Source organism: Diabrotica undecimpunctata, chromosome 4 (assembly GCF_040954645.1).
Source record: "Diabrotica undecimpunctata isolate CICGRU chromosome 4, icDiaUnde3, whole genome shotgun sequence".
NCBI lineage: Eukaryota > Metazoa > Arthropoda > Insecta > Coleoptera > Chrysomelidae > Diabrotica > Diabrotica undecimpunctata.
This window is the reverse complement of record NC_092806.1, coordinates 30266548-30291281: the sequence shown is the minus strand read 5'-3', so window position 1 is coordinate 30291281 and position 24734 is coordinate 30266548. Positions and strand designations below refer to the sequence as shown.

The following is a 24734-nucleotide window of genomic DNA, read 5'->3' as shown; positions in this document are numbered from 1 at the left end:
ACACAACCTTACACTTCGACTACAATTTCCAGTACAACTCCTGTGACACCACAACCTTTCACTTCGACTACAATTTCCAGTACAACTACTGAGACAACACAACCTTCCACTTCGACTACAATTTCCAGTACAACTCCTGAGACAACACAACCTTCCACTTCGACTACAATTTCCAGTACAACTCCTGTGACAACACAAACTTCCACTTCGACTACAATTTCCAGTACAACTACTGAGACAACACAACCTTCCACTTCGACTACAATTTCCAGTACAACCCATGAGACAACACAACCATTCACTTCGACTACAATTTCCAGTACAACTCCTGTGACAACACAACCTTCCACTTCGACTACAATTTCCAGTTCAACTCCTGAGACAACACAACCTTCCACTTCGAGAACAATTTCCAGTACAACCCCTAAGACAACACAAACTTCCACTTCGACTACAATTTCCAGTACAACCGCTGAGACAACACAACCTTCCACTTCGACTACAATTTCCAGTTCAACTCCTGTGACAACACAAACTTCCACTTCGACTACAATTTCCAGTACAACTACTGAGACAACACAACCTTCCACTTCGACTACAATTTCCAGTACAACCACTGAGACAACACAACCTCTCACTTCGACTACAATTTCCAGTACAACTCCTGAGACAACACAACCTTCCACTTCGACTACAATTTCCAGTACAACTACTGAGACAACACAACCTTCCACTTCGACTACAATTTCCAGTACAACTACTGAGACAACACAACCTTCCACTTCGACTACAATTTCCAGTACAACTACTGAGAAAACACAACCTTCCACTTCGACTACAATTTCCAGTACTACTCCTGTGACAACACAACCTTCCACTTCGACTACAATTTCCAGTACAACTACTGAGACAACACAACCTTCCACTTCGACTACAATTTCCAGTACAACTCCTGTGACAACACAACCTTCCACTTCGACTACAATTTCCAGTACAACCCCTGAGACAACACAACCTTCCACTTCGACTACAATTTTCAGTACAACTCCTGAGACAACACAAACTTCCCCTTCGACTACAATTTCCAGTACAACTCCTGTGACAACACAACCTTCCACTTCGACTACAATTTCCAGTACAACTATTGAGACAACACAACCTTCCACTTCGACTACAATTTCCAGTACAACTCCTGTGACAACACAACCTTCCACTTCGACTACAATTTCCAGTACAACTACTGAGACAACACAGCCTTCCACTTCGACAACAATTTCCAGTACAACCCCTAAGACAACACAACCTTCCACTTCGACTACAATTTCCAGTACAACCCCTGAGACAACACAACCTTCCACTTCGACTACAATTTCCAGTACAACCACTGAGACAACACAACCTCTCACTTCGACTACAATTTCCAGTACAACTCCTGAGACAACACAACCTTCCACTTCGACTACAATTTCCAGTACTACCACTGAGACAACACAACCTCTCACTTCGACTACAATTTTCAGTACAACTACTGAGACAACACAACCTTCCACTTCGACTACAATTTCCAGTACAACTCCTGAGACAACACAACCTTCCACTTCGACTACAATTTCCAGTACAACCCCTAAGACAACACAACCTTCCACTTCGACTACAATTTCCAGTACAACCCCTGAGACAACACAACCTTCCACTTCGACTACAATTTCCAGTACAACTCCTGTGACAACACAACCTTCCACTTCGACTGCAATTTCCAGTACAACTACTGAGACAACACAACCTTCCACTTCGACTACAATTTCCAGTACAACTCCTGAGACAACACAACCTTCCACTTCGACTACAATTTCCAGTACAACTCCTGTGACAACACAACCTTCCACTTCGACTACAATTTCCAGTACAACTACTGAGACAACACAACCTTCCACTTCGACTACAATTTCCAGTACAACTACTGAGACAACACAACCTTCCACTTCGACTACAATTTCCAGTACAACTACTGAGAAAACACAACCTTCCACTTCGACTACAATTTCCAGTACTACTCCTGTGACAACACAACCTTCCACTTCGACTACAATTTCCAGTACAACTACTGAGACAACACAACCTTCCACTTCGACTACAATTTCCAGTACAACTCCTGTGACAACACAACCTTCCACTTCGACTACAATTTCCAGTACAACTACAGAGACAGCACAACCTGCCACTTCGACTACAATTTCCAGTACAACCACTGAGACAACACAACCTCTCACTTCGACTACAATTTCCAGTACAACTACTGAGACAACACAACCTTCCACTTCGACAACAATTTCCAGTATAACCCCTGAGACAACACAACCTTCAACTTCGACTGCAATTTCCAGTACAACCCCTGAGACAACACAACCTTACACTTCGACTACAATTTCCAGTACAACTCCTGTGACAAGACAACCTTTCACTTTGACTACAATTTCCAGTACATTTACTGAGACAACACAACCTTCCACTTCGACTACAATTTCCAGTACAACTACTGAGACAACACAACCTTCCACTTCGACTACAATTTCCAGTACAACTCCTGTGACAACACAACCTTCCACTTCGACTTCAATTTCCAGTACAACTACTTTGACAACACAACCTTCCCCTTCGACTACAATTTCCAGTACAACTCCTGAGACAACAGAACCTTCCAATTCGACTACAATTTCCAGTACAACTCCCGAGACAACACAACCTTCCACTTCGACTACAATTTCCAGTACAACTACTGAGACAACACAACCTTCCACTTCGACTACAATTTCCAGTACAACTACTAAGACAACACAACCTTCCACTTCGACTACAATTTCCAGTACGACTCCCGAGACAACAGAAACTTTAAATTCGACTACAATTTCCAGTACAACTCCTGAGACAACACAGCCTTTTACTTCGACTACAATTTCCAGTACAACTACTGAGACAACACAACCTTCCACTTCGACTACAATTTCCAGTACAACTACTGAGACAACACAACCTTCCAATTCGACTACAATTTCCAGTACAACTCCTGAGACAACAGAACCTTCCAATTCGACTACAATTTCCAGTACAACTCCTGTGCCAACACAACCATCCACTTCGACTTCAATTTCCAGTACAACTACTTTGACAACACAACCTTCCCCTTCGACTACAATTTCCAGTACAACTCCTGAGACAACAGAACCTTGCAATTCGACTACAATTTCCAGTACAACTCCTGAGACAACAGAAACTTCCAATTCGACTACAATTTCCAGTACATTTCCTGTGACAACACAACCTTCCACTTCGACTTCAATTTCCAGTACAACTACTTTGACAACACAACCTTTTCCTTCGACTACAATTTCCAGTACAACTCCTGAGACAACAGAACCTTCCAATTCGACTACAATTTCCAGTACAACTCCTGAGACAACAGAACCTTCCAATTCGACTACAATTTCCAGTACAACTCCTGAGACAACACAGCCTTTTACTTCGACTACAATTTCCAGTACAACTACCGAGACAACACAACCTTCCACTTCGACTACAATTTCCAGTACAACTCCTGAGACAACACAACCTTCCACTTCCACTACAATTTCCAGTACGACTCCCGAGACAACAGAAACTTCCAATTCGACTACAATTTCCAGTACAACTCCTGAGACAACACAGCCTTTTACTTCGACTACAATTTCCAGTACAACTACTGAGACAACACAACCTTCCACTTCGACTACAATTTCCAGTACAACTACTGAGACAACACAACCTTCCAATTCGACTACAATTTCCAGTACAACTCTTGAGACATCAGAGCCTTTTACTTCGACTACAATTTCCAGTACAACTACTTTGACAACACAACCTTCCCCTTCGACTACAATTTCCAGTACAACTCCTGAGACAACAGAACCTTCCAATTCGACTACAATTTCCAGTACAACTCCTGAGACAACACAGCCTTTTACTTCGACTACAATTTCCAGTACAACTACTGAGACAACACAACCTTCCACTTCGACTACAATTTCCAGTACAACTACTGAGACAACACAACCTTCCACTTCGACTACAATTTCCAGTACAACTCCTGAGACAACACAGCCTTTTACTTCGACTACAATTTCCAGTACAACTCCTGTGACAACACAACCTTCCACTTCGACTACAATTTCCAGTACAACTCCTGTGACAACACAACCTTCCACTTCGACTACAATTTCCAGTACAACTACTTTGACAACACAACCTTCCCCTTCAACTACAATTTCCAGTACAACTCCTGTGACGACACAACCTTCCACTTCGACTATAATTTCCAGTACAACTACTGAGACAACACAACCTTTCACTTCGACTACAATTTCCAGTACAACTCCTGAGACAACAGAACCTTCCAATTCGACTACAATTTCCAGTACAACTCCTGAGACAACAGAACCTTCCAATTCGACTACAATTTCCAGTACAACTCCTGAAACAACACAGCCTTTTACTTCGACTACAATTTCCAGTACAACTACCGAGACAACACAACCTTCCACTTCGACTACAATTTCCAGTACAACTCCTGAGACAACACAACCTTCCACTTCCACTACAATTTCCAGTACGACTCCCGAGACAACAGAAACTTTCAATTCGACTACAATTTCCAGTACAACTCCTGAGACAACACAGCCTTTTACTTCGACTACAATTTCCAGTACAACTACTGAGACAACACAACCTTCCACTTCGACTACAATTTCCAGTACAACTACTGAGACAACAGAACCTTCCAATTCGACGACAATTTCCAGTACAACTCCTGAGACAACAGAACCTTCCAATTCGACTACAATTTCCAGTACAACTCCTGAGACAACAGAACCTTCCAATTCGACTACAATTTCCAGTACAACTCCTGAGACAACACAACCTTCCACGTCGACTACAATTTCCAGTACATCTACTGAGACAACACAACCTTTCACTTCGACTACAATTTCCAGTACAACTCCTGAGACAACAGAACCTTCCAATTCGACTACAATTTCCAGTACAACTCCTGAGACAACAGAACCTTCCAATTCGACTACAATTTCCAGTACAACTCCTGAGACAACAGAACCTTCCAATTCGACTACAATTTCCAGTACAACTCCTGAGACAACACAGCCTTTTACTTCGACTACAATTTCCAGTACAACTACTGAGACAACACAACCTTCCACTTCGACTACAATTTCCAGTACAACTACTGAGACAACACAACCTTCCAATTCGACTACAATTTCCAGTACAACTCCTGAGACAACAGAACCTTCCAATTCGACTACAATTTCCAGTACAACTCCTGAGACAACAGAACCTTCCAATTCGACTACAATTTCCAGTACAACTCCTGAGACAACACAACCTTCCACGTCGACTACAATTTCCAGTACATCTACTGAGACAACACAACCTTCCACTTCCACTACAATTTCCAGTACGACTCCCGAGACAACAGAAACTTCCAATTCGACTACAATTTCCAGTACAACTCCTGAGACAACACAGCCTTTTACTTCGACTACAATTTCCAGTACATCTACTGAGACAACACAACCTTTCACTTCGACTACAATTTCCAGTACAACTCCTGAGACAACAGAACCTTCCAATTCGACTCCAATTTCCAGTACAACTCCTGAGACAACAGAACCTTCCAATTCGACTACAATTTCCAGTACAACTCCTGAGACAACAGAACCTTCCAATTCGACTACAATTTCCAGTACAACTCCTGAGACAACACAACCTTCCACGTCGACTACAATTTCCAGTACATCTACTGAGACAACACAACCTTCCACTTCCACTACAATTTCCAGTACGACTCCCGAGACAACAGAAACTTCCAATTCGACTACAATTTCCAGTACAACTCCTGAGACAACACAGCCTTTTACTTCGACTACAATTTCCAGTACATCTACTGAGACAACACAACCTTTCACTTCGACTACAATTTCCAGTACAACTCCTGAGACAACAGAACCTTCCAATTCGACTCCAATTTCCAGTACAACTCCTGAGACAACAGAACCTTCCAATTCGACTACAATTTCCAGTACAACTCCTGAGACAACAGAACCTTCCAATTCGACTACAATTTCCAGTACAACTCCTGAGACAACACAACCTTCCACGTCGACTACAATTTCCAGTACATCTACTGAGACAACACAACCTTTCACTTCGACTACAATTTCCAGTACAACTCCTGAGACAACAGAACCTTCCAATTCGACTACAATTTCCAGTACAACTCCTGAGACAACAGAACCTTCCAATTCGACTACAATTTCCAGTACAACTCCTGAGACAACACAACCTTCCACGTCGACTACAATTTCCAGTACATCTACTGAGACAACACAACCTTTCACTTCGACTACAATTTCCAGTACAACTCCTGAGACAACAGAACCTTCCAATTCGACTACAATTTCCAGTACAACTCCTGAGACAACAGAACCTTCCAATTCGACTACAATTTCCAGTACAACTCCTGAGACAACAGAACCTTCCAATTCGACTACAATTTCCAGTACAACTCCTGAGACAACACAACCTTCCACGTCGACTACAATTTCCAGTACATCTACTGAGACAACACAACCTTTCACTTTGACTACAATTTCCAGTACAACTCCTGAGACAACACAACCTTCCACTTCCACTACAATTTCCAGTACGACTCCCGAGACAACAGAAACTTCCAATTCGACTACAATTTCCAGTACAACTCCTGAGACAACACAGCCTTTTACTTCGACTACAATTTCCAGTACAACTACTGAGACAACACAACCTTCCACTTCGACTACAATTTCCAGTACAACTACTGAGACAACAGAACCTTCCAATTCGACGACAATTTCCAGTACAACTCCTGAGACAACAGAACCTTCCAATTCGACTACAATTTCCAGTACAACTCCTGAGACAACAGAACCTTCCAATTCGACTACAATTTCCAGTACAACTCCTGAGACAACACAACCTTCCACGTCGACTACAATTTCCAGTACATCTACTGAGACAACACAACCTTTCACTTCGACTACAATTTCCAGTACAACTCCTGAGACAACAGAACCTTCCAATTCGACTACAATTTCCAGTACAACTCCTGAGACAACAGAACCTTCCAATTCGACTACAATTTCCAGTACAACTCCTGAGACAACAGAACCTTCCAATTCGACTACAATTTCCAGTACAACTCCTGAGACAACACAGCCTTTTACTTCGACTACAATTTCCAGTACAACTACTGAGACAACACAACCTTCCACTTCGACTACAATTTCCAGTACAACTACTGAGACAACACAACCTTCCAATTCGACTACAATTTCCAGTACAACTCCTGAGACAACAGAACCTTCCAATTCGACTACAATTTCCAGTACAACTCCTGAGACAACAGAACCTTCCAATTCGACTACAATTTCCAGTACAACTCCTGAGACAACACAACCTTCCACGTCGACTACAATTTCCAGTACATCTACTGAGACAACACAACCTTCCACTTCCACTACAATTTCCAGTACGACTCCCGAGACAACAGAAACTTCCAATTCGACTACAATTTCCAGTACAACTCCTGAGACAACACAGCCTTTTACTTCGACTACAATTTCCAGTACATCTACTGAGACAACACAACCTTTCACTTCGACTACAATTTCCAGTACAACTCCTGAGACAACAGAACCTTCCAATTCGACTCCAATTTCCAGTACAACTCCTGAGACAACAGAACCTTCCAATTCGACTACAATTTCCAGTACAACTCCTGAGACAACAGAACCTTCCAATTCGACTACAATTTCCAGTACAACTCCTGAGACAACACAACCTTCCACGTCGACTACAATTTCCAGTACATCTACTGAGACAACACAACCTTTCACTTCGACTACAATTTCCAGTACAACTCCTGAGACAACAGAACCTTCCAATTCGACTACAATTTCCAGTACAACTCCTGAGACAACAGAACCTTCCAATTCGACTACAATTTCCAGTACAACTCCTGTGACAACACAACCTTCCACTTCGACTTCAATTTCCAGTACAACTACTTTGACAACACAACCTTCCCCTTCGACTACAATTTCCAGTACAACTCCTGAGACAACAGAACCTTCCAATTCGACTACAATTTCCAGTACAACTCCTGAGACAACACAGCCTTTTACTTCGACTACAATTTCCAGTACAACTACCGAGACAACACAACCTTCCACTTCGACTACAATTTCCAGTACAACTCCTGAGACAACACAACCTTCCACTTCGACTACAATTTCCAGTACAACTACTGAGACAACACAACCTTTCAATTCGACTACAATTTCCAGTACAACTCCTGAGACAACAGAACCTTCCAATTCGACTCCAATTTCCAGTACAACTCCTGAGACAACAGAACCTTCCAATTCGACTACAATTTCCAGTACAACTCCTGAGACAACAGAACCTTCCAATTCGACTACAATTTCCAGTACAACTCCTGAGACAACACAACCTTCCACGTCGACTACAATTTCCAGTACATCTACTGAGACAACACAACCTTTCACTTTGACTACAATTTCCAGTACAACTCCTGAGACAACACAACCTTCCACTTCGACTACAATTTCCAGTACAACTACTGAGACAACACAACCTTCCAATTCGACTACAATTTCCAGTACAACTCCTGAGACAACAGAACCTTCCAATTCGACTACAATTTCCAGTACAACTCCTGAGACAACACAACCTTCCACTTCGACTACAATTTCCAGTACAACTACTGAGACAACACAACCTTCCAATTCGACTACAATTTCCAGTACAACTCCTGAGACAACAGAACCTTCCAATTCGACTCCAATTTCCAGTACAACTCCTGAGACAACAGAACCTTCCAATTCGACTACAATTTCCAGTACAACTCCTGAGACAACAGAACCTTCCAATTCGACTACAATTTCCAGTACAACTCCTGAGACAACACAACCTTCCACGTCGACTACAATTTCCAGTACATCTACTGAGACAACACAACCTTTCACTTCGACTACAATTTCCAGTACAACTCCTGAGACAACAGAACCTTCCAATTCGACTACAATTTCCAGTACAACTCCTGAGACAACAGAACCTTCCAATTCGACTACAATTTCCAGTACAACTCCTGAGACAACAGAACCTTCCAATTCGACTACAATTTCCAGTACAACTCCTGAGACAACACAACCTTCCACGTCGACTACAATTTCCAGTACATCTACTGAGACAACACAACCTTTCACTTTGACTACAATTTCCAGTACAACTCCTGAGACAACACAACCTTCCACTTCGACTACAATTTCCAGTACAACTACTGAGACAACACAACCTTCCAATTCGACTACAATTTCCAGTACAACTCCTGAGACAACAGAACCTTCCAATTCGACTACAATTTCCAGTACAACTCCTGAGACAACACAACCTTCCACTTCGACTACAATTTCCAGTACAACTACTGAGACAACACAACCTTCCAATTCGACTACAATTTCCAGTACAACTCCTGAGACAACAGAACCTTCCAATTCGACTCCAATTTCCAGTACAACTCCTGAGACAACAGAACCTTCCAATTCGACTACAATTTCCAGTACAACTCCTGAGACAACAGAACCTTCCAATTCGACTACAATTTCCAGTACAACTCCTGAGACAACACAACCTTCCACGTCGACTACAATTTCCAGTACATCTACTGAGACAACACAACCTTTCACTTCGACTACAATTTCCAGTACAACTCCTGAGACAACAGAACCTTCCAATTCGACTACAATTTCCAGTACAACTCCTGAGACAACAGAACCTTCCAATTCGACTACAATTTCCAGTACAACTCCTGAGACAACACAGCCTTTTACTTCGACTACAATTTCCAGTACAACTACTGAGACAACACAACCTTCCACTTCGACTACAATTTTAAGTACAACTACTGAGACAACACAACCTTCCAATTCGACTACAATTTCCAGTACAACTCCTGAGACAACAGAACCTTCCAATTCGACTACAATTTCCAGTACAACTCCTGAGACAACAGAACCTTCCAATTCGACTACAATTTCCAGTACAACTCCTGAGACAACACAACCTTCCACGTCGACTACAATTTCCAGTACATCTACTGAGACAACACAACCTTCCACTTCCACTACAATTTCCAGTACGACTCCCGAGACAACAGAAACTTCTAATTCGACTACAATTTCCAGTACAACTCCTGAGACAACACAGCCTTTTACTTCGACTACAATTTCCAGTACATCTACTGAGACAACACAACCTTTCACTTCGACTACAATTTCCAGTACAACTCCTGAGACAACAGAACCTTCCAATTCGACTCCAATTTCCAGTACAACTCCTGAGACAACAAAACCTTCCAATTCGACTACAATTTCCAGTACAACTCTTGAGACAACAGAACCTTCCAATTCGACTACAATTTCCAGTACAACTCCTGAGACAACACAACCTTCCACGTCGACTACAATTTCCAGTACATCTACTGAGACAACACAACCTTTCACTTCGACTACAATTTCCAGTACAACTCCTGAGACAACAGAACCTTCCAATTCGACTACAATTTCCAGTACAACTCCTGAGACAACAGAACCTTCCAATTCGACTACAATTTCCAGTACAACTCCTGTGACAACACAACCTTCCACTTCGACTTCAATTTCCAGTACAACTACTTTGACAACACAACCTTCCCCTTCGACTACAATTTCCAGTACAACTCCTGAGACAACAGAACCTTCCAATTCGACTACAATTTCCAGTACAACTCCTGAGACAACACAGCCTTTTACTTCGACTACAATTTCCAGTACAACTACCGAGACAACACAACCTTCCACTTCGACTACAATTTCCAGTACAACTCCTGAGACAACACAACCTTCCACTTCGACTACAATTTCCAGTACAACTACTGAGACAACACAACCTTCCAATTCGACTACAATTTCCAGTACAACTCCTGAGACAACAGAACCTTCCAATTCGACTACAATTTCCAGTACAACTCCTGAGACAATACAACCTTCCACTTCGACTACAATTTCCAGTACAACTCCTGAGACAACAGAACCTTCCAATTCGACTACAATTTCCAGTACATCTACTGAGACAACACAGCCTTTTACTTCGACTACAATTTCCAGTACAACTACTTTGACAACACAACCTTCCCCTTCGACTACAATTTCCAGTACAACTCCTGAGACAACAGAACCTTCCAATTCGACTACAATTTCCAGTACAACTCCTGAGACAACACAGCCTTTTACTTCGACTACAATTTCCAGTACAACTACCGAGACAACAGAACCTTCCAATTCGACTACAATTTCCAGTACAACTCCTGTGACAACACAACCTTCCACTTCGACTTCAATTTCCAGTACAACTACTTTGACAACACAACCTTCCCCTTCGACTACAATTTCCAGTACAACTCCTGAGACAACAGAACCTTCCAATTCGACTACAATTTCCAGTACAACTCCTGAGACAATACAACCTTCCACTTCGACTACAATTTCCAGTACAACTCCTGAGACAACAGAACCTTCCAATTCGACTACAATTTCCAGTACAACTCCTGTGACAACACAACCTTCCACTTCGACTTCAATTTCCAGTACAACTACTTTGACAACACAACCTTCCCCTTCGACTACAATTTCCAGTACAACTCCTGAGACAACAGAACCTTCCAATTCGACTACAATTTCCAGTACAACTCCTGAGACAACACAGCCTTTTACTTCGACTACAATTTCCAGTACAACTACCGAGACAACACAACCTTCCACTTCGACTACAATTTCCAGTACAACTCCTGAGACAACACAACCTTCCACGTCGACTACAATTTCCAGTACAACTACTGAGACAACACAACCTTCCAATTCGACTACAATTTCCAGTACAACTCCTGAGACAACAGAACCTTCCAATTCGACTACAATTTCCAGTACAACTCCTGAGACAACACAACCTTCCACTTCGACTACAATTTCCAGTACAACTACTGAGACAACACAACCTTCCAATTCGACTACAATTTCCAGTACAACTCCTGAGACAACAGAACCTTCCAATTCGACTCCAATTTCCAGTACAACTCCTGAGACAACAGAACCTTCCAATTCGACTACAATTTCCAGTACAACTCCTGAGACAACAGAACCTTCCAATTCGACTACAATTTCCAGTACAACTCCTGAGACAACACAACCTTCCACGTCGACTACAATTTCCAGTACATCTACTGAGACAACACAACCTTTCACTTCGACTACAATTTCCAGTACAACTCCTGAGACAACAGAACCTTCCAATTCGACTACAATTTCCAGTACAACTCCTGAGACAACAGAACCTTCCAATTCGACTACAATTTCCAGTACAACTCCTGAGACAACAGAACCTTCCAATTCGACTACAATTTCCAGTACAACTCCTGAGACAACACAACCTTCCACGTCGACTACAATTTCCAGTACATCTACTGAGACAACACAACCTTTCACTTTGACTACAATTTCCAGTACAACTCCTGAGACAACACAACCTTCCACTTCGACTACAATTTCCAGTACAACTACTGAGACAACACAACCTTCCAATTCGACTACAATTTCCAGTACAACTCCTGAGACAACAGAACCTTCCAATTCGACTACAATTTCCAGTACAACTCCTGAGACAACACAACCTTCCACTTCGACTACAATTTCCAGTACAACTACTGAGACAACACAACCTTCCAATTCGACTACAATTTCCAGTACAACTCCTGAGACAACAGAACCTTCCAATTCGACTCCAATTTCCAGTACAACTCCTGAGACAACAGAACCTTCCAATTCGACTACAATTTCCAGTACAACTCCTGAGACAACAGAACCTTCCAATTCGACTACAATTTCCAGTACAACTCCTGAGACAACACAACCTTCCACGTCGACTACAATTTCCAGTACATCTACTGAGACAACACAACCTTTCACTTCGACTACAATTTCCAGTACAACTCCTGAGACAACAGAACCTTCCAATTCGACTACAATTTCCAGTACAACTCCTGAGACAACAGAACCTTCCAATTCGACTACAATTTCCAGTACAACTCCTGAGACAACACAGCCTTTTACTTCGACTACAATTTCCAGTACAACTACTGAGACAACACAACCTTCCACTTCGACTACAATTTTAAGTACAACTACTGAGACAACACAACCTTCCAATTCGACTACAATTTCCAGTACAACTCCTGAGACAACAGAACCTTCCAATTCGACTACAATTTCCAGTACAACTCCTGAGACAACAGAACCTTCCAATTCGACTACAATTTCCAGTACAACTCCTGAGACAACACAACCTTCCACGTCGACTACAATTTCCAGTACATCTACTGAGACAACACAACCTTCCACTTCCACTACAATTTCCAGTACGACTCCCGAGACAACAGAAACTTCTAATTCGACTACAATTTCCAGTACAACTCCTGAGACAACACAGCCTTTTACTTCGACTACAATTTCCAGTACATCTACTGAGACAACACAACCTTTCACTTCGACTACAATTTCCAGTACAACTCCTGAGACAACAGAACCTTCCAATTCGACTCCAATTTCCAGTACAACTCCTGAGACAACAAAACCTTCCAATTCGACTACAATTTCCAGTACAACTCTTGAGACAACAGAACCTTCCAATTCGACTACAATTTCCAGTACAACTCCTGAGACAACACAACCTTCCACGTCGACTACAATTTCCAGTACATCTACTGAGACAACACAACCTTTCACTTCGACTACAATTTCCAGTACAACTCCTGAGACAACAGAACCTTCCAATTCGACTACAATTTCCAGTACAACTCCTGAGACAACAGAACCTTCCAATTCGACTACAATTTCCAGTACAACTCCTGTGACAACACAACCTTCCACTTCGACTTCAATTTCCAGTACAACTACTTTGACAACACAACCTTCCCCTTCGACTACAATTTCCAGTACAACTCCTGAGACAACAGAACCTTCCAATTCGACTACAATTTCCAGTACAACTCCTGAGACAACACAGCCTTTTACTTCGACTACAATTTCCAGTACAACTACCGAGACAACACAACCTTCCACTTCGACTACAATTTCCAGTACAACTCCTGAGACAACACAACCTTCCACTTCGACTACAATTTCCAGTACAACTACTGAGACAACACAACCTTCCAATTCGACTACAATTTCCAGTACAACTCCTGAGACAACAGAACCTTCCAATTCGACTACAATTTCCAGTACAACTCCTGAGACAATACAACCTTCCACTTCGACTACAATTTCCAGTACAACTCCTGAGACAACAGAACCTTCCAATTCGACTACAATTTCCAGTACATCTACTGAGACAACACAGCCTTTTACTTCGACTACAATTTCCAGTACAACTACTTTGACAACACAACCTTCCCCTTCGACTACAATTTCCAGTACAACTCCTGAGACAACAGAACCTTCCAATTCGACTACAATTTCCAGTACAACTCCTGAGACAACACAGCCTTTTACTTCGACTACAATTTCCAGTACAACTACCGAGACAACAGAACCTTCCAATTCGACTACAATTTCCAGTACAACTCCTGTGACAACACAACCTTCCACTTCGACTTCAATTTCCAGTACAACTACTTTGACAACACAACCTTCCCCTTCGACTACAATTTCCAGTACAACTCCTGAGACAACAGAACCTTCCAATTCGACTACAATTTCCAGTACAACTCCTGAGACAATACAACCTTCCACTTCGACTACAATTTCCAGTACAACTCCTGAGACAACAGAACCTTCCAATTCGACTACAATTTCCAGTACAACTCCTGTGACAACACAACCTTCCACTTCGACTTCAATTTCCAGTACAACTACTTTGACAACACAACCTTCCCCTTCGACTACAATTTCCAGTACAACTCCTGAGACAACAGAACCTTCCAATTCGACTACAATTTCCAGTACAACTCCTGAGACAACACAGCCTTTTACTTCGACTACAATTTCCAGTACAACTACCGAGACAACACAACCTTCCACTTCGACTACAATTTCCAGTACAACTCCTGAGACAACACAACCTTCCACGTCGACTACAATTTCCAGTACATCTACTGAGACAACACAACCTTCCACTTCCACTACAATTTCCAGTACGACTCCCGAGACAACAGAAACTTCCAATTCGACTACAATTTCCAGTACAACTCCTGAGACAACACAGCCTTTTACTTCGACTACAATTTCCAGTACATCTACTGAGACAACACAACCTTTCACTTCGACTACAATTTCCAGTACAACTCCTGAGACAACAGAACCTTCCAATTCGACTCCAATTTCCAGTACAACTCCTGAGACAACAGAACCTTCCAATTCGACTACAATTTCCAGTACAACTCCTGAGACAACAGAACCTTCCAATTCGACTACAATTTCCAGTACAACTCCTGAGACAACACAACCTTCCACGTCGACTACAATTTCCAGTACATCTACTGAGACAACACAACCTTTCACTTCGACTACAATTTCCAGTACAACTCCTGAGACAACAGAACCTTCCAATTCGACTACAATTTCCAGTACAACTCCTGAGACAACAGAACCTTCCAATTCGACTACAATTTCCAGTACAACTCCTGTGACAACACAACCTTCCACTTCGACTTCAATTTCCAGTACAACTACTTTGACAACACAACCTTCCCCTTCGACTACAATTTCCAGTACAACTCCTGAGACAACAGAACCTTCCAATTCGACTACAATTTCCAGTACAACTCCTGAGACAACACAGCCTTTTACTTCGACTACAATTTCCAGTACAACTACCGAGACAACACAACCTTCCACTTCGACTACAATTTCCAGTACAACTCCTGAGACAACAGAACCTTCCAATTCGACTACAATTTCCAGTACAACTCCTGAGACAATACAACCTTCCACTTCGACTACAATTTCCAGTACAACTCCTGAGACAACAGAACCTTCCAATTCGACTACAATTTCCAGTACATCTACTGAGACAACACAACCTTTCACTTCGACTACAATTTCCAGTACAACTCCTGAGACAACAGAACCTTCCAATTCGACTACAATTTCCAGTACAACTCCTGAGACAACAGAACCTTCCAATTCGACTACAATTTCCAGTACATCTACTGAGACAACACAACCTTTCACTTCGACTACAATTTCCAGTACAACTCCTGAGACAACAGAACCTTCCAATTCGACTCCAATTTCCAGTACAACTCCTGAGACAACAGAACCTTCCAATTCGACTACAATTTCCAGTACAACTCCTGAGACAACAGAACCTTCCAATTCGACTACAATTTCCAGTACAACTCCTGAGACAACACAACCTTCCACGTCGACTACAATTTCCAGTACATCTACTGAGACAACACAACCTTCCACTTCCACTACAATTTCCAGTACGACTCCCGAGACAACAGAAACTTCCAATTCGACTACAATTTCCAGTACAACTCCTGTGACAATACAACCTTCCACTTTGAATACAATTTCCAGTACAACTCCTGAGACAACAGAACCTTCCAATTCGACTACAATTTCCAGTACATCTACTGAGACAACACAACCTTTCACTTCGACTACAATTTCCAGTACAACTCCTGAGACAACAGAACCTTCCAATTCGACTCCAATTTCCAGTACAACTCCTGAGACAACAGAACCTTCCAATTCGACTACAATTTCCAGTACAACTCCTGAGACAACAGAACCTTCCAATTCGACTACAATTTCCAGTACAACTCCTGAGACAACACAACCTTCCACGTCGACTACAATTTTCAGTACATCTACTGAGACAACACAACCTTTCACTTCGACTACAATTTCCAGTACAACTCCTGAGACAACACAACCTTCCACTTCGACTTCAATTTCCAGTACAACTACTTTGACAACACAACCTTCCCCTTCGACTACAATTTCCAGTACAACACCTGAGACAACAGAACCTTCCAATTCGACTACAATTTCCAGTACAACTCCTGAGACAACAGAGCCTTCCAATTCGACTACAATTTCCAGTACAACTCCTGAGACAACACAACCTTCCACTTCCACTACAATTTCCAGTACGACTCCCGAGACAACAGAAACTTCAAATTCGACTACAATTTCCAGTACAACTCCTGAGACAACACAGCCTTTTACTTCGACTACAATTTCCAGTACAACTACTGAGACAACACAACCTTCCACTTCGACTACAATTTCCAGTACAACTACTGAGACAACAGAACCTTCCAATTCGACTCCAATTTCCAGTACAACTCCTGAGACAACAGAACCTTCCAATTCGACTACAATTTCCAGTACAACTCCTGAGACAACACAACCTTCCACGTCGACTACAATTTCCAGTACATCTACTGAGACAACACAACCATTCACTTCGACTACAATTTCCAGTACAACTCCTGAGACAACACAACCTTCCACTTCGACTTCAATTTCCAGTACAACTACTTTGACAACACAACCTTCCCCTTCGACTACAATTTCCAGTACAACACCTGAGACAACAAAACCTTCCAATTCGACTACAATTTCCAGTACAACTACCGAGACAACACAACCTTCCACTTCGACTACAATTTCCAGTACAACTCCTGAGACAACACAACCTTCCACTTCCACTACAATTTCCAGTACGACTCCCGAGACAACAGAAACTTCCAATTTGACTACAATTTCCAGTACAACTCCTGAGACAACACAGCCTTTTACTTCGACTACAATTTCCAGTACAACTACTGAGACAACACAACCTTCCACTTCGACTACAATTTCCAGTACAACTACTGAGACAACAGAACCTTCCAATTCGACTCCAATTTCCAGTACAACTCCTGAGACAACAGAACCTTCCAATTCGACTACAATTTCCAGTACAACTCCTGAGACAACAGAACCTTCCAATTCGACTACAATTTCCAGTACAACTCCTGAGACAACACAACCTTCCACGTCGACTACAATTTCCAGTACATCTACTGAGACAACACAACCTTTCACTTCGACTACAATTTCCAGTACAACTCCTGAGACAACACAACCTTCCACTTCGACTTCAATTTCCAGTACAACTACTTTGACAACACAACCTTCCCCTTCGACTACAATTTCCAGTACAACACCTGAGACAACAGAACCTTCCAATTCGACTACAATGTCCAGTACAACTACCGAGACAACACAACCTTCCACTTCGACTACAATTTCCAGTACAACTCCTGAGACAACACAACCTTCCACTTCCACTACAATTTCCAGTACGACTCCCGAGACAACAGAAACTTCCAATTCGACTACAATTTCCAGTACAACTCCTGAGACAACACAGCCTTTTACTTCGACTACAATTTTCAGTACAACTACTGAGACAACACAACCTTCCACTTCGACTACAATTTCCAGTACAACTACTGAGACAACACAACCTTCCAATTCGACCACAATTTCCAGTACAACTCCTGAGACAACACAGCCTTTTACTTCGACTACAATTTCCAGTACAACTACTTTGACAACACAACCTTCCCCTTCGACTACAATTTCCAGTACAACTCCTGAGACAACAGAACCTTCCAATTCGACTACAATTTCCAGTACAACTCCTGAGACAACACAGCCTTTTACTTCGACTACAATTTCCAGTACAACTACTGAGACAACACAACCTTCCACTTCGACTACAATTTCCAGTACAACTACTGAGACAACACAACCTTCCACTTCGACTACAATTTCCAGTACAACTCCTGAGACAACACAGCCTTTTACTTCGACTACAATTTCCAGTACAACTCCTGTGACAACACAACCTTCCACTTCGACTACAATTTCCAGTACAACTCCTGTGACAACACAACCTTCCACTTCGTCTACAATTTCCAGTACAACTACTTTGACAACACAACCTTCCCCTTCGACTACAATTTCCAGTACAACTCCTGAGACAACAGAACCTTCCAATTCGACTACAATTTCCAGTACAACTCCTGAGACAACACAGCCTTTTACTTCGACTACAATTTCCAGTACAACTACCGAGACAACACAACCTTCCACTTCGACTACAATTTCCAGTACAACTCCTGAGACAACACAACCTTCCACTTCGACTACAATTTCCAGTACAACTACTGAGACAACACAGCCTTTTACTTCTACTACAATTTCCAGTACAACTCCTGAGACAACAAAACCTTCCACTTCTTCTACAATTTCCAGTCCAACTACTAAAACAACAGAACCTTCCAATTCGACTACAATTTCCAGTACAACTCCTGAGACAACACAACCTTCCACGTCGACTACAATTTCCAGTACATCTACTGAGACAACACAACCTTTCACTTCGACTACAATTTCCAGTACAACTCCTGAGACAACAGAATCGTCTACCTCGACTACATCTTCCAGCGCAACTACTGATACAACAGAACCACCTACTTCGACTATCACTTCGAGTCTACCTACTGGGAGAACAGAACGTTCTACCTCGACTATAACAACTACTATAGTACCACCTTTTGTAACGCCTGCATCCATTGTTCCACCGATATCTGCAGGAGCGGTCGTTAAGTTTGAAATAATTTTATTAATATTAGTTAATTTATTATACTTTGTTGTCTAAATAAAATATTTAATTGGTCTTATTAGACATTTAAAAGAATGATGTATTGTGATTAGTAGAAGTAGTATTATATGCATGGATAATTTGAATTACCAATACTTGCATTCCAATTATTCTTGACTACAACTCTCTATTTAATTAAGTCGGATTATGTGACGTTGTGCCTTTTGTTCTAATTGCACGTGGTCAATATGAAAGCCATTTAATAGTACAAATAATTTTTAAGATCACTTTAAACAACTTGTTGACACTTGGTGACAAAAGTACTTTTTCTCTCAATGAAAATGTAAATACCCACAATGTGAGGTATTGGAGTGATACAAATCCTCACGTCTTTCGTTTCGTGAAACACATACTCAATTTTCAAAAAAAAAATAAATGTTTTGGCAGGTATTTTGGGAAACCACATAGTTCGATCTGTTTTTCTCAATAATAACTTAACCGGTGAAGTATATCTGGAGATGTTACAAAATGCAATTGAACCGTTAATACTTGAAATTGCAGCACTCGACAATATTGACATTTTGAAACAACGAATTGTTGAAGAATGTGGGGCAATTTTCTCCGACAAATTTGAACGAGTACGGCAAGTGTTTAGAAATAGAATGTATTACTGTCAGGAAGTAGATAGAGCACATTTTGAACACGTACTATAAGAACTGTTTGTTAAATATTTATTAATGAAATAAGAAGCTATAATTTTAGTATTTATTTAATTTATTCATCAAAATAAGCTTAAACTCAAAATAAAGTTATTATGACTAAATAGGTATTTTCACTACCTTTCAAACGAGGCATCACTTGTCATAAGGTCCCATTTAAAATCATCTGTCACAGTGGCGCTGTAACGTCATCTGTCACTATTACTAAACCTGTTATGACTAGTTGAGAAGCATACGTCTGTTTATTACCTCCCTTCAAATTTCACTGTTATAACAAAAACCGTTCAAAAAATGCGAGGGGAGGAACGGACTTTTGACTAGCACTGTATAAAGAGACATTATAGTAATAACTGAAACAAAAAAGGGAACTGGTACTGATATGTTGAGGAATTGCATATACATATTTACAGCAATCGTCAAAGATAAAAGAGCCGCTAGGCAACTATCCATACTAATAAAAAAAAACAAGAACAATATCACAGAAGCGGTTGATGAATATCTTATTGAGGGCAAATATTGAGATATAGTGACACAAGATTACAATAATAGCCGCTTATTGCCCTTACGGTGATGAAACAATTAAGGTAAAGGAACATTTCTTTAGCACAATTAAACATATGCTGAACAACATAGAGAAAAACAGAGAGGTGATTAACCACCTGGTGAAAAAAGCATGGAAGTTACAATCTTTAAATTTGCTGTTTATCCTAGATTTGTGTAGTAGTTTCAAATTTTCTTATTATCAAAAACTAAAAATGTTGTTGTTTAGGCTTTAAAGGTTCCTATATAGGTCACACCGTCCAAAAAACTTCCAGCCGTTTGACTCTTTACAAGAGTGACATTAGGTTACACCCTGATAGAAGTTCCCTAGCTTCACATGCTAACACAACAGAACATTCTTTTGATTTTACCATTAATAAAAAGACAGTTACCAACAATTTGAGCAACTTATTACTCATTATTGAAGAGTGGAGATATATAACGGGCTATGTGACAAAAATTTGAAATCGATTTTTTCTCCAGTTTTGTGGGATATGTAGCTAGGCCGTTAGCCTGTATAATGAGCCAAGTAATAAGTGTCTTTAATATCTGCTTAAAGTATATATAAATGTATATAAATATAAACAGTCGATGTTTTTGCATCTGGAATGAATCGGTATTGTTTTGGCTGTTAAAATCACGTGTGGATTGTACTGGATGCTATTGTTTCCTAATTAAAATAAAGTTACTGTCGCACCACCAAAAAACTACCCGTTTTAAGAGGTTTGCGTAGGTTTGTTTGGTTGGTTTGCGTATCTACCCGCTACCGGGGTAGCGGGTAGATACTCATCTATGATCTCGATAGGTGACAGATCTACTTCTGGATCAGATGGATTTACCGATAACGACCCTAGATTAAATATGGAAATGATGTTTGATTAACGAATAGGAAGATGGTCCTCCGAAGAATAGGGGGTTGAGGCGCCGGGCCTGCTACCCGACACTCGGAAAAAGTCATTATGCAAAAACCAATCCAACACAGCCTCGGATTTTGGACGGAAACAAGGATATACGACTTATTCGAAGAAAAAGGACTATATGAATAGGAACGTGGAATATACAAGGAATCGCATCTAAACAAAATGAAATAATCCCAGAAATCGAAAGACTATGCAGATATAATAGTCTTAAGCGAAACAAAAAAAAAAAGTCAAGGAGAGGAAATTATAGGGAAATATACACACATATGGAGTGGAGTTTGCAAACATGAAAGAGCTGCAAAAGGAGTATCAATATTAATAAAAAATAAATGGAGAAAATACATACAAGATTACCAGCAAATAAATGAACGAATAATGGAAATTAGGATGAACATATTTGGACAACCAACAATAATTGTTGGAGTATATGCAATGAATAACAATGCGACCATAAGGGAACAGGAAGATTTTTTCAACGCACTAAAAGATGTATTAGACAGGACAAAGGAAAAAGAAGATATTCTACTAATTGGAGATTTTAACAGCCACATAGGAAAGGATGATGAAGATATAGTGGGACGATTCGGAGAAGACGAAATTAGAAACAACAATGGAAGTCGGCTAATCGAAATATGTCGAGAATACGATTTAGCCATAACCAACACAAGATTCCAGCATAAAAACATACATAGATACACATGGGAAGAACCTAGTAGTAACCAAAGATCAATTATTGATTTAATAATAGTAAGAAAAGCCAGCAAAACAATAATACAAGATGTAAGAGTATACAGACAAGCAGAATGTGCAAGTAACCACCGATTAGTGCTAGGAAAATTCATATACACGGGAAGACGACAAAAAGACATTATCCAGAAAGATGAGGAGATGCAAAAAATCGCAAATACAAGGTATAAAGTAGAACTTCTACAACAATTTAGTACTCGAACACTATATCAGAATAGGCTACAGAATATGCTACAGATGAACGAAGAATGGACCCCAACAGAAATGTATCAACACCTAAAGGAAAAAATAAACAAAGCGGCAAACGAAGTGCTGGGTATTGAACAACATAAGAATACATATTTGGAGAAATACAGCGACGACTTAGAAGAGATGATTAAAAGAAAAAAAAGTGCATTTCATAAATGGCTAAACGACAGAACCCCAGGAACACGGAGAGAATATATTACCCTCAGACAACAAGTTAAACAAAGAATAAAGCTCGAGAAAAACGAATACTGGGAGATAATGTGCAGAGACATAGACAACACGATAGGGTATAACAGATCAACGGAAGCATGGAAAAAAATAAAAAAACATCAGAAGTAATAAACGAAGTAAAAATACCATACAGATAATTACATCAAAAGAGTGGACAAAGCATTACACAAAATTATTGCAGGAGAATAGGCCGGAGTATATCTCATACGACCCTGTGACAATAATAACTGAGGAAGCAGAAATCACAGAGGAAGATATAAATAAAACACTATAGAAATTCAAAAACAATAAAGCACCAGGACCAGGGAACATAAAAATGGAACTGCTGAAATATAGAGGCGCAAGGATAGTATACTTTATACGAATGTTGTTCAATAAAATCGAAGCAGGAGAGAAAATTCCCGATGAGTGGAATTTATCATACATGTCCTCCATTTTCAAAAAAAGGTGACAAAATGTCACCAAATAACTACAGAGGGATCAGTGTAATGCCTTCAATAGCAAGAATCTTTTCGTCAGTTATAAAAGAAAAACTAGAACAACACATGGACCATTATAGCGAAGAACAAGCCGGATTCCGAAAAGCCAGATCATGTTTAGATAATATATTCATTATGAGACAGGTGGTTGAAAAGAACAAAGAAAAAAGCATTGAAACACATATCCCTTTCCAGCCGCGCGTATACGATCGTGCGTTCATTTTCGATAGTATAAATCAAGGTTATCAATCTAATTTTTGAGAACTGAGACAGCAAGCGACGATCATGCGGTTCTTATTTTAAACGAGAGGTAAAAGCATCTAGGTGGTGACAAAGATGGCTGTGTATTTTGACCAACGACTCGGTAAAAGTAAGTAAATATTTTTTACTCTTCCAATGCGAAATAATAAAAACTATTAGATTTGTTTCATTAACTAATGATCAACTATGATGTAGATACCATATTTTAATAGGTTGTTTCTTGAAAATATTGGTGTTTGATTTGTCTACCGCACGATCGTGACGTTTGGGCTAAAAAAACTATTTATTGTAAAATACATACATTCATGGTTTTTTGTTTTGAGATATCATTTTGTTTCCAGGTGTACTCCTTACTAATGAATTGGCACTGGAATTAATAAATGATGGCAATAATTCTGAAATAGAAGATACGTTCGATGAGGAGGATGTTGCCGACCCGTCTGAATTTTCTTTAGTGCCTGATTCTGAGTGTGATCGAATGTCCGATACTGAAGATAATACTTTGTTGAATGAAGCGGCTTCTACCAGCAACATTCCTGAACAGAAAAAAAAAGAAAAGAAGCCTTTAAAAAGAAGGCGGATTTCAACAAAAAGTTCATAATATTGTTCTGAAGCTATTTTCTTGTGGCATTTTAAATTAATTACTATTTAAATGGGAATAACGATTTCCGAAGTGGAAATTGAAACGTCAATAAAATAAACGTATTTTAATCTTTAAT

General features: G+C 40.5%; 1 protein-coding gene across 1 annotated transcript in view; it reads right to left on the bottom strand.

Moving 5' to 3' along the window:
• Positions 1–20678, bottom strand: part of LOC140438605 (uncharacterized) — a 42553-nt gene extending 21875 nt beyond the window's left edge. Inside the window, exons 1-10 of the mRNA XM_072528266.1 lie at positions 18824–20678; positions 15368–18391; positions 14741–15319; positions 13736–14611; positions 13352–13591; positions 10424–11299; positions 4760–10279; positions 3848–4231; positions 1208–2227; positions 441–967 (exon numbers count right to left, since the gene is read on the bottom strand). Of these exons, the coding sequence (XP_072384367.1) occupies positions 441–967; positions 1208–2227; positions 3848–4231; positions 4760–10279; positions 10424–11299; positions 13352–13591; positions 13736–14611; positions 14741–15319; positions 15368–18391; positions 18824–19841 (14064 nt within the window). The 5' untranslated portion in view covers positions 19842–20678. The remainder of the gene's footprint in view (positions 1–440; positions 968–1207; positions 2228–3847; positions 4232–4759; positions 10280–10423; positions 11300–13351; positions 13592–13735; positions 14612–14740; positions 15320–15367; positions 18392–18823) is intronic.
• Between the last annotated feature and the right edge of the window lie 4056 nt (positions 20679–24734).